Genomic DNA, 17,719 nt, shown 5'->3' with positions numbered 1-17,719 from the left:
CCGCAGGAGAGGTGGTTTTATAACACAACAAAATTGGAAAACCTATTCAGTGGCAGGGTTGCTCTTTCCTAGGTGTATTTCTACTTCTTCAGTAAAAAATACTTTTGCTCCTCTCTTGATTTGAATTCCTTTGATAGTCTTTTTTCTGTGGCTTAAACTTAAAGGTATTTTGTGTCACTCCTTTAATAATGTGAACAATTAAGTTCTTATATGTCATTTGTATGCCTTGGGATAGCTACAAATGTATTGTGGCCCATCTTCTTGTTTGTCATAGTTCAATCAAAAGTCATATAGCAAACTGATTTCCTCATTGTTTTTTGCTTTCTTTACCCTTGTGCCTCCTGGAAACCTCCATTCTGGCCAGAAATTTAGAGGTCATTGGGGGTGGGATTTAACTTTGTGTCTGATTGCTGCTTGTAAGCTTCTACTCTAGGAGGAAAAATCCACTGTGGGAATTGTCTCCCAGGCTCATAGGTTATGGGAAGACTGAAGGAGTTAGGGAGCAAAGTTTGAAACGCGCTTTTTTTTTTTTTATGGTTAGCCTGGACAATATTGTGCTAGACTGATAGTGATGGGATTAGTTTTGTATCATGCATTCAGCACTGTTCCCTGTGCTCCACTCTAGTAGGAAACCTAGGGAACAGTGAGACCTGGCTAATACCCTGAGCAGTTCACCCTGAATATACACCTCAGAATTATAGTGATATCAGTTTTCTATGGTTTGTGTTTTAATTTAAATACAAGAATACTCACTAAGCTTTTCAGAAACTCTCCCATGGTATTACCAACTTTTGCAGAGGCATTAAAATGTTATCGGAATAGAAGAGCCTAAGAGATTAATAGTAAGAGTCTAACTTACAGAGGTTACTTGCAGACCATAATTTGCACTTTATAAGTGTTGTATGGAAGTGGAACATATTGTTTATTTGTCCTATGTGTGTGTATGTGTGGTATTCATGCCAGTTTTTTTTTGCAGACAATGGTACATGGACTCAGCTGTGGTTAGTGTCAGACTATCACGAGCATGGATCACTCTTTGATTACCTGAACAGGTATACAGTAACAGTGGAAGGAATGATAAAATTAGCTTTGTCCACTGCCAGTGGTCTTGCTCATCTGCACATGGAAATTGTTGGCACGCAAGGTAATCTTAAGATTATTCTGCTTGTCATGTGGATAGTACTGGTTGTTTTTTTGGGGTTTTTTTTAATGACACATAAGTAGCTCATTCTACTCAATGATTATTTCCAACTTCACAGAACTTCTTAAAAGGCTTTTTGCCTCTTTTTCTCTGGTATTTTGATGTAACAATCCTTCCTACAGAATACCTGTTAAAAGGCACCAAGTAATGGTGCATGTAGCATCTTCTTAACTTTGAGTTGAGACAATGTTTGAGTACGATGTGTGTGCAATAAATACTCACAGGAAGAGGGAAAGCAGCTAATGTGGAGTAATACAGTAAACATGAATGGCTCTTTCCTGAACAGCCAGACAATCTACAATGAATGATTTCAGGAGGTATCCTGGTGCATATAATGTGTCAGAACTGGAAAGAATGCTGTTCCTTCAAACAGAAGCTTGCACCAGGCTTTGAATAAAAGGAGGTTGGTTTGGGATTTTTTTACAATTTCTATTTTTTTCCCTTATAGGCAAACCAGCCATCGCCCACAGGGATTTAAAATCAAAAAACATATTGGTGAAAAAGAATGGAACATGCTGCATTGCAGACCTGGGATTGGCGGTTAGGCACGATTCAGCTACAGACACAATTGACATTGCCCCAAACCACAGAGTGGGAACAAAAAGGTAAAATCATTTATGTGATGTGTCAGGAAACTTTTATGATAAAATGCTTTGGTTTTTCTTGTCCCATGTAAATTTGTGTTGATAGAAAAATAAGCAGCAGGAAAATGTAATGGCAGATAGTTCTTAGGCACTTTCTTGTCAGCTGGTATTTTAGTTAGGTGGTAGACGCTTAAAAAGCATATTTCAATGTTGGCTTGTATAAAATGCTGAAAACTTGTTAAGTATTGTAGGGCACAAATACTAATTAAAACAATTAAGGGACTTCATGACTGACAATTTTAAAGACTTCAGCGCTCTCTTTCTTCTTCTTGCCATGTATTGCATGGAATTGTTACTTGCAGCCCGATCAGTAGTGTAAAATAGGATATTGATAGTGACAGTAAAAAGCTGCGGTTGTCAGTGTGAAACCTGTGTGGAAGAACATACAAGGTGCAGAGTCTTGGAATCACATTTTAAAGAAATACAAGAAGTTGAAACAGTCATCTTTGTCATCTAATGCATAAATAGGATCTTAAGTGGATGAGTCAATATAGCCTTCTAAAAGCTTTTTCTGAATTTGGAAATACAGGTTTTTCTTGCCCCAGAAGAATTCAGAGCTGTTTAACTGAGTCAGCACAAGTGCAATAAAACTTACTGTCAGTTATTTGTCATTAGTGAACCTTCAGGCAATAATAACTGGAAGCTATAAATAAATATCCCATAGTAATCCATGCAGCTATACAGCCCACAGAGATAGCAGCACTAACAGTGAACCACAGCAAGCATTTTGGATGTGGGCAACTTTTCTTTCTTCTGATGCCTGTAGGTTCAGTGTTACGTCAAACTGGACTTTGGACAATGCTCATAGAGAAATGTGTGACAGCTAAGCCCATATGGCTTAGAAGTGTTGGAGAAAATTATGTTGATGTTGTCAGTTTATATATCAAAACCACTTTTTTTTCCATATCCCTTAAGTAAGCAATACTGCGTTAGGGGGGTTGATTGGGTTTTTACAGTGAAATAGGATGGTCCTTGAGCTGTGTCTTTGTGGAAGGGAAAAAACCCTTAAACATTGCTTTAAGGCTCAGTTAACCAAAGCTTTTAGAATACGTACTGAAAATTTGTTTTACTGACATGTACACTGCTGAAGTTACTTTTTTCTAAAGTTCTGCTGTACTGGTCCTTTGCCAATTTTAAAAATACCATACAAATAGTCAGATAAGATTTACTTTCTGAGCCACTTCTAAATTGTAAGGAACTGAGTATTATTCCTTCTTAGTGTCCAGTAGCAGGCTTATTTCAGAATTCATCATTGCAAATTTAGCTGCATGCAGGGTGCACACCACGTGTGATTTTGAATTTTCTACACCTACGTGCAAAGGAAAATGATGTACAAATCTAATCTGTTACTTTCTTTAGTCTGGTCACTGGAGAAAGCATCCTTTCAGCTGTGTTTGCAGATCCCACTTACCAGATCTTTTCCTGCACAGGCATTATTAAATTGCTTGTTCATCTGCCTTATGCTTCTTCACAAGGGTAAAGCTGTAGCAACTCTTGCTTGCTGCAGTGGGGCTAAATCTGTTTCCCCTTTTAAAGACATTAGTCATTTCTGCCTCTGAAAATTGCTCATTCTTGTGAAAGGCTTAGACCCTTCTTCCTCTTGTGCGTTCTTAGGTAAGTAACTCTGTGCCTCTGATTAATTTTTCATAGTACAGTTCAAGTCTTACCTGTTCAGTGACAGTTTTAACACCAACTGATTGCCACTCCTGGTACCTCTTCTGCACATGGAAGCTTTGTGTACAAGTTCAGGGAGATTTGATGAAGTCTGTATTTTTCTAATGATTGTCGTAAAAATGTATGTCTAGGGAGCAAACAGACTTAGTCTTGTGTAAATGATCAAGGTGTCGAGTCAAACTGATGATCCCTCCTTCTGACTGAATTTTCTGACTTTGTTTTCTGTTCAGAGGCTTAGCTTTACCAGAGGGGTGAACTGTGTGCTTTCACAGCTCAGCCTGCAACATAAAACAGGGAATGTAAGCTTTAAACTGAGAAGGAATTAGAATCTCTCTCACTCCCTGAGGCAAGTAAAAATCCCTCATTCTCCTCCTATTTTTTTAGAAGTGTTGCCCAGCTGTTACTTTTGATAGTTCAAATAGGTTGTGTTTTAAAAGAAATTTGGCAGCAAATTCTTACCATGGGTGCTTCTCAGAAGTTTACCTAAACAAAATATGGGTAAAATTCTACCTTGTAGAGTATAGGCTTGATGAAAGGAGATGCCGCACAACATTTTGTGTACGGGTCTAGTTAATGACACAAAGCTCCCTATATGTTGTACAAGAAATTTAGACAACTAGTACTGAGCTTTTAGACTAAAAGAGATGGGAGAAAGAGGTCAGCAAGCACCCAAAGTTTGGCAAGACCATGCTCAAGATACTTCATACCCTTCTTTGTGGACTTAACATTTTGGTTTTGGATGATATTGAGGTGCAGGCCTTGCTCAGAAGGTCGGAGTTACTCTGTGAAATAGTTGCTCTCTCCAGAACCTAAGATACTGCTTCTGCCAGGCAATGCATTTCCAACACATAAGCTGACAAGGAAGTGCCTAGTTCTCTCCCTTTTGCGTAACAGCCATGAAGTGGCTGAGCTGCTGACCTTGCAACACAACCTCCTTGCCTTTTGCCTGTCTTGTTCCAGCAATAATCTCTCAGCAGTCATTCACCATTCTGTGTCATGGAAGCCAAAGCCAATCTAAATGCATTGATGGAGGACCATGGTAAGAGGTCAATTTGCCAGTGGAACTCACATTGAGGGGGATTTTTTGCCACATTCAGGCCTCTTGTGGTCTTTCCTGTTAAAGCCTTGTTCTTTGGATGGTTCACAGAAGTGAAGACAATCTGCTTTAGTGCTTGCTTAGTGTTTGTGGCTTACATCTTGCACCATGGTTGGGGTTTCTAGTTGTTGTTTTTTCAGGTCCTTCACTCTTTTCATCCTCATGGCATCTTAAGGTAGATGAAATATTCTTTCTGCTAGGCTCCAAGATAATAACTTACAGTGTCAAGCACGTGAAGTACCGTAAGAGTATCCTGTAATGCAGAATCCTTGGAGAGCATTAAGGTATTCACCACAATCTTCCATTCTTGATTAAAACATCTTTGATATGGGTGGACCAGAACAATTTGAGCCTCATCCGTATCAAAGATTGCAACAATACTTAATACTCCACTTCCATTCAATAAATACTGTCAAAGGGAACCTTACTCTCAACTCAGACAGTTGTCCTCTGCTTGTGCTGTGTTTATTACATGTGAGGAATTTGTATGCCTTCGGAGAACTCTCATCTCAGCAAACTTTATTGAAGTTCTGGGTAGCTCAGAACAAATGCAACTATTTGTTACAATTTTTACGTATCTTGATAGCCCTTGCTTCCTTGTATCTATGTAATTTCTGCAAGAATTTCTGTAGTACTGAGGGAGTCCTGAAGTTTCTTTAAGGAGTGTCTTACATTCTGCCTACCGTTCCTAGTACTGGGAAAGAAAATCCTACAGTGCTGTTGATTAAATGAAATGATGTTTAGGTCAGTAGCTCTTGCAGTAAGGTCTGCACTGACATTTTACTTGGCATTCCCGTGTCAAGACTTACTTACTCACTAAACAAGGTAACAGCCATTTGGATGCCATGACTGGTTTTCTGTCCTTATTTCTTAAGGGAAACTTTGTTGCAGATGTTTCTCCTTGCAGGAAATGTGGGTAAACCAAATTGATGAGCACAGTTGTTAATTTGTAGCCAACATAATTTAGTTATTTTAAACAAAGCGTGGTTTAGGGTGGGATTGTAGACTGTATGATGAAGAATTAGGTACTGCAATGATAGTGGGCCTTTGTTAAGAAATTTTAAACAGTGCTGGTTTCTTAACCAGCACTTCTTGTCTATTCCTGCTGTAGGCTTGTTAGGGGGTATTTTTAAGTGGCTGCTATGGTTTTTCATATTACAGGAACTAGGGCTTCCTCTTGCCAGGTGGAGCCAGGTGTGTTCTAAAGGGCTGGGGCTCTGTTCATCTGAAGCCCACGGATGTGGCTGCTGATTTCTTACTTGGGATGCAACCAGTGATACGCAGACACATATAGTATGGATAGGGCTGATTATACAGATTGCTGTGCACCATGTGCTGTCTTCAACACCCACATAAAACACTGTCAGAACTTGTATAAAACATAACTATAGACAGCCAAGTCTTCTTCCTTCTCTTCAGCTGATCAGGATTGAACTTCGTTAGTGAAAGTACATACTCCCTTCTGCAGCCTCACAACTCCATGCATGTTTATGAGCCCCTCAACCATCCATCCAAGGCTTGCCGTGTCTAATACCCTTTCCTGAGCTCTGTGGATCTCATACTCACCAGCTGGGTTAATGCACAGCAGCGAACAGCTGATGTATGCTGTATGATGTATGCCCACCTGCATGGATTCCCTCAAATATCAGCATGGGCTCTTGTCCTGGCAAATATCCCTGCCTGGGCTGCCTGGGTGCTGGCTAGACCAGCTTGAAGGTTGCTAGTTAATTACAGTCCTGCACAGCGGCTGTGCAGGGTTGGAGAAATGCAAATCTTCTTGGCCAGCCCAGCAGCTGGTGCTCAGGGACACAGACCTTACAGCCTGTGACTCCCACTCCAGTTGCTGGTGCTGAGAGACCCTTACTCTGTTTTCCTCATCCCCTTTCTCTGCTGTAGCTGGTACATGTAAGCTGTGACCATGGAGCCTGTGATCCATGGTCTTATTTCAGTAGCTGAAGCAGACCCACTCATTTGTTCCAGTTGCTGGCACCAGGGTTTCCTTTACCTTCTGTCAGACTACAGAATTCATTCACAGAATGACCGCTGTGTAGCTCCAGATATGTGCTCTTGCCACCTGCGGATGTGCTCCTAGGACCTGTAGTTCCCCTTCCAGTACTGATGTTGAGCCCTTCCTTCTCTCTAGTTTCAGCTTCATCCCTTGTGCTGCTGCAGTTGCTAGACCTGAACAGACTGATTCCTGCCTCCAGCTGCTGACACAGTTCTTAGAGAGCACGTGCACATGGGCTTGAGAGTGAGATTGCACAGAATAGTTAGGATGTAACGAAATAGGATGTACTGGTGAGCATGTGCAGACTGGCAACCTTTTATGCAGCAGGCCCTTTTGCTACCCTTTTCTATCTGTTGCTGCACTTCTATTCCCTTTGTCCTGAACATTCCTTGATAAGCATTGCATGGTTGCACAGGCCTTCCTTCAATATCCTCAATCCTTGTGGTGTTCTTCCTTCCCACATATTAGCAGTTACAAGGTCCATACTGCACCTCTATAAAGTTATGCCTGGAGTTTCTTAATAGCCTGTCAATGAAGAACTGGAGACTTCCGGTCTATGTCACTGTCTCAGTTGTGCCTTCTCTACCAGATTTATAGCCCTAGTTTGTTTCACATTTTACTTATTCCCCCTATTTCTTTGCTTGTTTCTCTACTTATCCTTTTACATTGAGTTGTCTCTGATTGGATAATCTTAATGAAGCAGATTTTTCTTATATCTCCTTTTCCACAAAAATACATTATTTTGTATTTGAGCTGATCAGTAGTGCTGAATTTTTTCTACTCATAAGTGTTTATGAATTTTTTTTTTTTTCCACACAGGTACATGGCTCCTGAAGTCCTAGATGATTCCATAAATATGAAACATTTTGAGTCATTCAAACGAGCAGACATCTATGCAATGGGATTAGTGTTTTGGGAAATAGCTCGGCGGTGTTCAATTGGTGGTATGTGGCAATCTTTATAAAATGGGACATATTAAGGAATTATGAGGAACTCAAACTTATTCAGGTTCTGAAAACAGTTAGCTCAAAAAACAGTGCAAAGTAATAGCCAGTTGATCTCAGACTTTCTAATTGTTAATCCTGTAAATGATAACTGGTCTATTCAATCTCTTTCTAGATTGACAGACCGTACTTGTTGAAGAAAACAGGAAAGATTTTTTTTCCCCAAATATTTATGTAGAGGGGAGAAAAGGGGAAAATTTAATACTCTTGTGAGCAAAAGGCAAACAACACGAGACCTAGCTATAATGTGTTCAGATCAATCTATATCTATTTAAAATTAAGCATGCTGTTATAAATCATGTGCTCTGAAGAAGCATGTTTTTAGTATAGCATGTGAAAGATTTGATGTGGCTTATATCTCTTCCAATTTTATAAGTTTTAGATCCTTGAAGGGTAATGTAAACACTCCTAAGGTGTGGTTAAGGATTTTAATTTCTTTGTTTGTCAGTCGTTGTGTTGTAACTTTAAAAAATGAAAACCAAAAACTAGTAGGGTACTGATAAGGAACACAGTAAAAAGTGAAGAAAACGTAATCCAGTGTTAGCTAAAATAAAGCTATTTTCAACCTGTTACAGGAATCCATGAAGATTACCAGTTGCCATACTATGACCTCGTTCCTTCAGACCCTTCTGTTGAAGAAATGAGGAAAGTTGTGTGTGAACAGAAGTTAAGACCCAATATTCCAAACAGATGGCAGAGCTGTGAGGTATTAACTAACCTTGCTAAAGCTGCTTTAATGGACACTAGAGCTTTTAGTGATTTCAGTGGCTTAAAAATCACGCTTATTGTTGAAGGGAGAAGAGCTGCTTTCAGGAGAACTTAATTTCATTCTAATCATTATGGTTTTATTAAAAGCATTGTTCCTTGGTTATACACAAGTATTTAAATGTAATTTCATAAAAGTTAGGAGCTAACTCTGCATGGAGGATTCTAGGATCCTTTCCCGTGAAGCATAGATGATGCTATTATAAATTACAGCTACTCTGAATTATATTATGCAGGAAGCATCATTGTAAGTAAATTGTTCTGTGTCTGGCTGGGATTGAGCCAGCATCCTTCATAGGCTGCACAGTGCTGTGTTTTGGATTTGTGACCAAAGCAGTCTGATGGCACACTGATGGTTTAGCTGTTGCTGAACAGTGCTTGCGCTGGCATTCTCTGCTTCAAGGCATTCTCCATTTCTCAAGTAGGTTGGGGGTGGACAATAGCATGAGAGGGAGCCAGGACAGCTGATCCAAACTGGTTCAGAGGGAATATTCAATAGCATTGCTCTGTCACAACAAGTGACAGCTTCAGTGGGCTGCAGGAGCAGTGAGGTACTGATAAGGATGAGGTGCTTTGGACTGAGGAGGGAACCTGGGTTGTGCCATGTGTGGAATGAATGCATGGCCAAGAGTTGGGCAAGAGTGCACAGGAAGGAGAGAAGGGTGGTGAATGCAACAAACTGTGAGGCAGGTAGTTATCAGGATTAAAATGACTGAGGTAATACAGCTTTCACGGTACTTTGGAGCTGTTACTTTATTTCATCTGCCATTTTTATTTGCTTTGTTACAAATAACATGTAGAAGGACTCAGATTTCAAAGAATGGCTGTCTGAAGGATAAAAAGACTTCAAAAATTTTTAGAATCCTTGCAGAGCTTCAGTTTGAGGAAGATAGCTCATGAACTTAATTGGTATGCGTTGAAGTAACTCCTTAACAGCAAGCACAATTAAAGAGAGTGTATTTTTGTCTGATGTGAAAATTCAGAAAACAGTTACAGACAAGCTGAAAATTTTTCATTAAAATATTATTTTCATGCGCCAAAAGTCTGCTGGAAAATACCAAGTTTGTTCTACAGTGTTTAGAGAGTTTTACTTTTCTGTAAATAAAGTAAGTTTTTGTTTTCGTTTTTTAAACAGTACACTCTCCTATGCACCTGTAGTACTAGTAATGGACTTCAGAAATGCCTGGAGAGTCCAAGGCAGAGCAGCAGTTACATGGGCTACAGTGGAACAGCAGTGCACCTGATGACTTGTGTTTCCTTTGCAGGCATTGCGAGTGATGGCAAAAATTATGCGGGAATGCTGGTATGCCAACGGAGCCGCTCGGCTGACAGCTTTGCGCATTAAGAAAACATTATCGCAACTTAGTCAACAGGAGGGGATCAAGATGTAATCCTGGATTTGCTACCGAAGAACACTGTAAAAATCCCTATCTGCACCAGAGTGGCGTGTTAAGAAGGTTAATTGTTCTACCTCACTGGGGGAACAGAAGGATATTGCTGCCTTTTAGTACTTCATAGGAACGTCACTTATTAGGATTTTTGTGGATGTGCTAAACAGTTGTGTTGGGTCTTTCTGTGCACTATGAACCTCTTTCCCAGGTTATTTACAAAACATCATGTACTATTCATTAATCTATAATTTTTTGATTTGGGAAGTTGACAGCTGGTCTTCGCTTGTTAACTGTGCTAAAAGTAGGAGGTCACTTCTAAAATGAAACTGGTTTGCTATATTGTTCTACAGTGCATTGATGGCTCTTAAAGCAACTTTATTCCTGCCTGGTACATTGACTACTCTGAACCACTGTCTCGATTCCTTGATTCAGATTGTGAATGTACTATTGGAGTATACCTTGCTAGCTATTAAGGTAGTGCATCTTTTGGACTCTTACCTTGACTTACAAATTGACCTCATTCAGTTGTGGGAACATAACTTATGCAACTATACTTTATACATGATTACTGGGTTTTTCCACTTTTTCAGAACATTACATTGCCTTCAAAATAGATTGTATTACACCAGTAAGTGCCACTTTTGAGTCTTTTAATGCAAAATAGTAGGGATGTACAAAGCCTATGGTACTTTTGGTTTCAAAAATACAAGTTAAAAGTTGTTCCTTTGCCTAGCTAAGTGCTAAATCTCATTCAGTGCAGTGAGTACATTCAACAGTGAGTACATAATTGATAAAATATCTTCAGTTTTACCAAAATCTGACTCTTGAAACCACTGTAGGAGTTTTAAATAGTGTAAGCTAGTAAATTCACTGTCATATTTTGTAATTGTCAAGTTATGAGTCATAATTATGTAGGAGATTTTTTTTTTATCAAGTGGTACTTCTAAAATTCTTGAAGTACCTATCTACTTCAGAAAAGTAGCAAGAAAAATTAAAATGCTAAGGGAGATTTTGCTTCATTAAATAAGTATGAAAAGCATATTTTCTGTGCAGTTCTGCTGAGTCCTAAGGCTCAAAGAACAATATTTGCGATTACACAATGATTAAATGCACCTGTCATTAGAGAAAAGTTATTTGGGCTTTTGTACTAAACAGTTCAAAGCTGCTTGTAAGTTTTATGTGCATGTATGTTGTGTGTGCCTCATACACAAAGTGGTGAGCCAGAGAAGGCGGTGAGCTGTAGGTCTTTGGATACAAATATCAGAGGATTCCAGCAATCCTCTTCATTGTTAGAAGAACAAAGTTTATGGTGACTTGTGTTGTCATAAGAACACAGAAGAATATGCATGGCTTTAGTCAAGATTTCCCTGAGTTTTTAAGAGTACCACAATATTTTCACAAACTTGTTTAGAGATTAAATTGCTTCCTGCCCAAATGTACAACAAAAACCTGCTGTTACCAGGATATTTTTTTAATTGCAATTTTTGCAAGAGTCTGGTTGACCTTTGTTTTCATTAATGTCCAAAACAGTCATATTTCAGTATGTAAATGTGCCTGGTAATTAATATGCTGCCTAACCTGCCACTCTTCAGAACACATCAGTGCCCATCTCATTACACAACAGACATGGCAACCTTTAACTTAGCTTCCTGCTCATCCCTTGGCATAGAGAGCCCACTGAGGCAGGGTGGTTGCTGGCAGCAGCACAGTCGAGCTTCTGTGCCATGGTGATGTGTGGCAGCTAAAGCAGGAAGAGGAATGAGGCCCAGGAAGAGGCTACATGGGTGACACAAGCCTTACCCAAGAAAAGCCTTAACTGTTAATTTTTGTTTATTTTTGTATTCTTACTGCTTGCTTGGAGATGAGTTTAAACTATGTCAGAATTACAGACCTTCAGAGGTCAAACTGCAGATAATGAAATGCTTTTGTCAACAACAAAATGGATGAGTTTATTCATACTAGAAGACAGTATGCAGGAGAAAAGGGAAAAATAAGAGAAGTTCTTAGAAACCAATTAGGCTTAAACATACATACAGCTGTCACACTTATGTTTGGCATTATCTGACAAGCGAGGCTTATGTGCTTCAGGCCTCTGTCAATCAAAGCCGGATTAAAAACTACTTCATGTAGGTATTTTAAATAAAATATGCCTTTGTGCACGTGGACAGTTGTGCACCACAGTTTTTCAATTAACTGTTCAAAAAAAATTTTGAATATAACATAACTCCCAAGCCTCTCTTCTTGGCAGCCTCTCTAGCAAGTTCTATGTATCTGCAACATACTTTAAAAAAACAGGTCATCATGAAAATAGGTCAGGGTCTCCATCTAATTTCAAAGGCTTCCTAGTTAACAATTGAACTTTTTTGTTTTGTAACTTTGTTACATTTCAAGTTTTCATAGGTGTCCTGGGGTCCTTGCCATAGATACAAATGGTACAGCTCCTACTTCAGAAATATCAGGCTCCTGGCATGCCTCAGATCTCTACAGTAATTTTGGTGGTGTGTACTGTAAACAGGAGTGTTTACAGTATAATTAAATAATTTTTAGGGGCTCTTTTAGCACCCACAAAACCTTATCAGCAAAACATTTAATTTCCTAAAATATACAGAACAGTTCTGTTGCATTTTAGAAAGGGTGTACAGCAGCTGAACAGCCTCATGGCACACGGATGATTCTGTCAACAATATAACTGTGTGTTATATTGTATAAATTCTTCTCCTGCAAATCTTCACTCTCCTGAATTGCTCTTACTTTGTTCAAGATTTAGCTTTGTAATGGAAGCTTGCAAAAACAAAGCACAGAAGGATGCTTGACACTGTGTATGACCAAAGGAACAGTGTTTTAGAGCAACCTTGTAATTCCTATTGGGCTGCAGAACAGGAAAATTCTGAATAGAGCTATATGTATCCTCAGTTCTGATACCACAACTTCAAGCTTTGTTCTTCTTTTCCATTATATGAACTGAACACCTTTTACAAAGGCTGTGTCTGTATATATTATGTAACTTTAAATGTTACCTGTGTAAGATCATATCTTATATATATGGACACAGGTACACATAAGTATTTTTTAAATTAAGATTGTAATATCACCAGATCTGCTCTTGGAAATCCAGGGGGACCAAAATATTTTAGCATTCAAAATATTAATTTTGTATCATTTCAAGTATATACCAAAACAGTTTCTGATTAATACTGATGCAAATGTTTATTGTAAATATTACATACATTATACATTCACTTAAGTTTTGTGGATTTAATCAACTTTACATTTTAGTAGCATTGAAGCCTCAGTTTGGTTTACAGACTTGTGACCAGATGGGTATGGACATGGAGAACAGGGAGCATTGGAAATAGTCTGATGCTGAAAAGCCTGAAATGTCATTTTTGAAATGCTGGAATTCTTCAGGGACCTTCCAACCTTAAAAGCTGGAATTCTGGGATGTTTCTCAAGCAGACTCTCCAAGTATGACACACTGTCACTCTCCTATGGTTCTGCTTGTAATCCTAAAAAAGACTTTGTATATAAGTAAAGATGTTGGTATTGACTGTCTGGGGACATGAAGGTGTCAAATGAAGTAAGAGGCTATTCTATTTTTTCAGTAATGGCTCTGAGTGTGATTGCCATGAATTTCACCTTTTAGTTAGTTCCTTGTTATATTGTGCCATTGAAATGATTGCTTGGTGTTAATCATTTTGTGTTTAAAAAACAAGCAAACAAAAACCCTTCACCATATCCGTTGCTTTAAACTCAAATTACCTCTTAAAAGACCAAGGTACATTTACCTCATGTGTATATAATGTTTAATATTTTTCAGAATGTTCTCCAGGTTTGCAGTTACATGTTTCTAGAAATATGGGTATTACTAAATTTACAACTTCAGTGGTACTAAGTGTATTATCTGGTGCCCCAAAACACTTTATTTTCTGTATTTTATTGTATTAGCAAGTTTGCTGCTTTGTCACTGTAGCACCTGCCCTTACATAGCTGTGTGGATACTGCCTTGTAAATTTTACTTTTTGGATGATTTGAGGATCCTGTACAGATGAGTGTCACTTTTTTAAACCTTACCAAATTGTGCATTTCCCTTACATTTCTGAAAATATGTATTGTATTTGTAGAGTATACATTTCAATGGATTGTAAATAGGACAGTAGAAGAGTGGATGCTTATGTTAAGTGCTAACACTACAGTAGAGAGATTAAAGCAGTGAAAATAAATAACTTTTTTCAAAATGCACGAGTTGTCTTTCAGAACAAGAAGTTGCAGGTACATACAGGTTTGTGTGCAATGTTCCTACACGCTAATATGTGCGTTTATTGTGAATTCCTCTCCTCAGAAGGAATTTCTTCTAGTACAGAAATGCTGAAAGGATTTACTACTGCTGAGGCAATCCACCTCATCTGTGCTATGTACATAATGCTAAAGTGCCTGCTCTTCCTTGCCTCCTACAGTAATGTTGGTTTAAGAACATTGCTGGTGTCTCTCATCTCCTGGACAAATTTAGTAGTGACAAGTTGTTCCTTCTCTACATTTATATTGCATAGAAATAACATTTAGTCTATTTTAGTCTGTTTAGGCAGCTCAGCACCTCAGTGCATCCCATAACAGAAAGCAAAATCTGCTTGTGTTGGAGTGGAGTATTTCTGTGCAAAACTCAGTTTCAGGCTGGTGTTACATTTCTGAAGGAAAGTGGATATTTAGACACAACAAAAATAGGACATCTTGCCCTCATATAAGTTTAGGTTCATCCTTCAGTTTTGGCTCAGACAGAATTACCAAAAATTACTACTTTCAGCAAACTTTCTCCACAATGGGAAGCCATAAGGTGTCCAGAGAAAGCCTATGGCTACATCAAAATACTGCATTCCTTTCAAATGCTTTTACAAGAGCTATGATTATTTTGGTGAGAACACATCCCTCTCCCATGAGTGGCTAAAGGAAAGGGGCTAAAACTTTGCTACCCCTGCAAGCAACCAAAACTCAGTAAAATCCTGAATCCCTCTACTGCATTTACTAGTAGAGGAAATGGGTAGACTGGGACTAACACAGCAATGTTGCTGTCTACCAAACTTAGTTTTCATGAAGTAGTTTTCTCTGTTTCATGCTTTGAGGGCCTAACTGAAAATTCAAAAACCGCAAACAATTACCATAAGTAACTTAAATGTGAGGATGTTTTAGGATCGTTTTAGACGAGACCCTGAATTCAGGAGATCTGCGTGCTGGTTTGGATTGCAAGTCAGCATAAAGAGTGGCAGACTTTCAGCTGGCTGTTTTGCACAGTATAATTATTTTTTAATTTTTAAAGTGTGGGACTTTTGAAATAAATTGTTTTTAATATCCACTACAGCCAAAACATACTTTCTGTAGGTGCAGCATAACTAAGAGTACATAAACAAACCACTTCTATGCAGTACCAAGCAAGTACTATAAATTTTCTTCTGTCAGTTTTTGTGACATTGGTAGCTGATGCAAGAGCGATGTATGTACCCAGTAATTGTAGTATAGCATAAGGGTGGTCCTGGCAGAAATAGATTCCTTTTAAATAGGAATCAAATTCCAAATTTCTCACTCAGTGCTCTTATTAGCTATTTTTATCTATCCAGCTAAGCCAAAATGTTTTAACTGGAACTAACAGTGTTCATTGTTTTGCTGAGGAAGGGTAACTGGACTCTCACACTGCAAACCCCCTTACCAACATGATGGGCTGCTGGGGTTTTGAGTCTCGTAGTTCTGACTTGGAGTAGCTGGAGTTGTCCCCAGGTCTTCTAGGCTAGAAAAAAAAAGAAACATTGGCATAGCATTTCCTTTGTCAGCTTGCAAATAAAATTTTAAAAAAGTGCTCGAGAAACCCACACCCTTAAGTCTTCCTCAGAATTTCTTGAAAATAAGATTTAAATCCCCAGTCTCTGAGGTGCATTGGTACCTGAAATCATTACCTCTCTTGAGAAGAAAAAAAAAAAAAAGCCAGAGCAACCATACTGATAGGTTCCTATGCAGGATTGCAGTGTTTATTGTATGAAAAGATTTCTCACTAGAGATGAAGAGTCAGCATCCTCACAATGTGTTCCTAATTAGCTCAATTAGAAAAATGAGAAGGGCTCTCCCACCTGCTAGTAGCAGAAAAAATGTGTAAGCAGTTGAAGAATCAGGCACATGATACTTGGTTTTATAGAATATCAAATATATTTATGTAGATTTTTAAATGAGGGGCAAAGAAGATAGGAATATGCCTTTATCCAAGCAGGATGCAGGACTTGAGGGATGTACAGTGAAGGAAGAAAGGACAGGGAAAGGGAGAGGTTTAGGTGACCTGGAGAGGAGTGAGCATGGGAAAAGAGAGGAATAAAGAGATAAAAAGAGTGGGTCATATATAAATAGCAGACCAATCAGTGTGCCGGTCTCTGTGCCCAGCACAGCCTCTTCCCTTATTTTTAAATCCCTTCCTGCCTGAGGAACTGAGTTCTGGGGCTGCAGGGATGTCTGAGCACAGCAGCTGGAGCCAGACCATAGCGGGGAGGTCCAGTGGGTCTGTGGAGAAGCAATGGGAAGGACCAGAGTGAGCAAACTGGAGCGTCAGCAGCAGGAGCGTGGCCACAGGTCACGGGTGCCCGCGTGTCTGCAGCGCCGCTGCCAGGAGCGTGGGTCAGGCACCAGCGGCTGGAGTGGGACTGAGCTCCAGCCCCAGAGCCAGCGAGACTGGGACTGGGGCTGCTCCTTGCGGGGTGTCTGTCTGTGCCCCTGAAGTCGTGGGGGTCCTTAGTGTTGGCTGTTCTGATCTATCCTTATGTTCTGGTGGCTCTGCTTTACCTGCTAATGTGGACAAGCAGTCACTTGTTTTCCATGAGGATTTGTGGCCCAGTGCACTGGCCCAGGCCTGGCTCTTGTAGCTTGGGCAACAGAAACTTGTACATCCAGAACTGGGCGTCACTCTTCTGATACTTGACATTGGCCATCAACCCACAGGGACTAGGAAACATTACTTTATTGCAGTATTAAATTAAGTATCTAAAACCCAAGAAAGCAAAGGCAATAAGTAGCAGTCTTAAGAAAAAGTGTAGAACAAGAGTTGGTGATAAATTCCAGGTTGACTGTATTGTAATGACTTATATATTGCTCTGGACTATTAATAATTTGCATTAATGAAATTTTTCCATTTCCTTCTATGCTATGGGAAACACGTGTGTGTAGTCCCACTGCTCAGACTCTTAATTAGTACAGGAATGAGGTAAAGAATGGCAGGAATTCTGTGATACTACCGTTGCTGTCTAATTCTTAGGTGTTTCCAAAGAGCGGAATCAAGCTGCGCTTTCTTCATTATTGCCCTCCTGTGACTTGGACTCTCTGGCCTACATCTCCTTCCATGAAGAAAGTTTTGTTGCTATTACCAGAAGGGTCAGTGAGATTCAGTTCTGAACAACTCTGGACAATTCTTCATGGCAGTGAGCTACCTTGTTCTTACCTTTGTTCAGGAAACTGTTCTGCCTATGTTTTTTTTTCACAAAGATAACTCTTTCCTGCTCTAGATGACAGAAGGCTTTAAATTCTTGTATTGTGAGACCTGAGCCCTTGCAGAGATCCTCATTTCCATCTATCCAAGTCTGAAAGTCTTGAAAGGGACTGTTGGTCTCTTCACTGCAGTAATATTGTCAAATTGCTAATTTCCATCTCTTGCAAAGGCTCCTTGTGCTGAGGCTCTCATGATTGCAGGCATGCAGCCTCCTAAGCCTCGTATCATTGCTGGTAGAGCAGGTAAGCACGGCTCTTTCTCAAAACCCTTGGAGGAGTATTGAACTTCTCCCTTGCTGGAGACACTCAAAACCCACCTGGACACATTCCTGTGTAACCTGCTCTAGGTGACCCTGCCTTGGTGGGGGCTTGGACTAGGAGATCTTCAGAGGTCCCTTTCAACCCCAACAATTCTGTGATTCTGTGA

At 39.5% G+C, this 17,719-nt stretch overlaps 1 protein-coding gene across 1 annotated transcript in view; it reads left to right on the top strand.

The window, feature by feature from the left end:
• Window positions 1–13,965, top strand: part of TGFBR1 (transforming growth factor beta receptor 1) — a 34,359-nt gene extending 20,394 nt beyond the window's left edge. The window contains exons 5-9 of the mRNA XM_084201070.1: window positions 977–1,144; window positions 1,650–1,806; window positions 7,443–7,567; window positions 8,203–8,333; window positions 9,658–13,965. Of these exons, the coding sequence (XP_084057196.1) occupies window positions 977–1,144; window positions 1,650–1,806; window positions 7,443–7,567; window positions 8,203–8,333; window positions 9,658–9,783 (707 nt within the window). The 3' untranslated portion in view covers window positions 9,784–13,965. The remainder of the gene's footprint in view (window positions 1–976; window positions 1,145–1,649; window positions 1,807–7,442; window positions 7,568–8,202; window positions 8,334–9,657) is intronic.
• The last annotated feature ends 3,754 nt before the right edge of the window (window positions 13,966–17,719 follow it).

Source organism: Fringilla coelebs, assembly GCF_963513975.1.
Source record: "Fringilla coelebs genome assembly, chromosome: 1".
NCBI classification, from domain to species: domain Eukaryota; kingdom Metazoa; phylum Chordata; class Aves; order Passeriformes; family Fringillidae; genus Fringilla; species Fringilla coelebs.
This window is presented reverse-complemented; position numbering and strand designations above follow the sequence as displayed.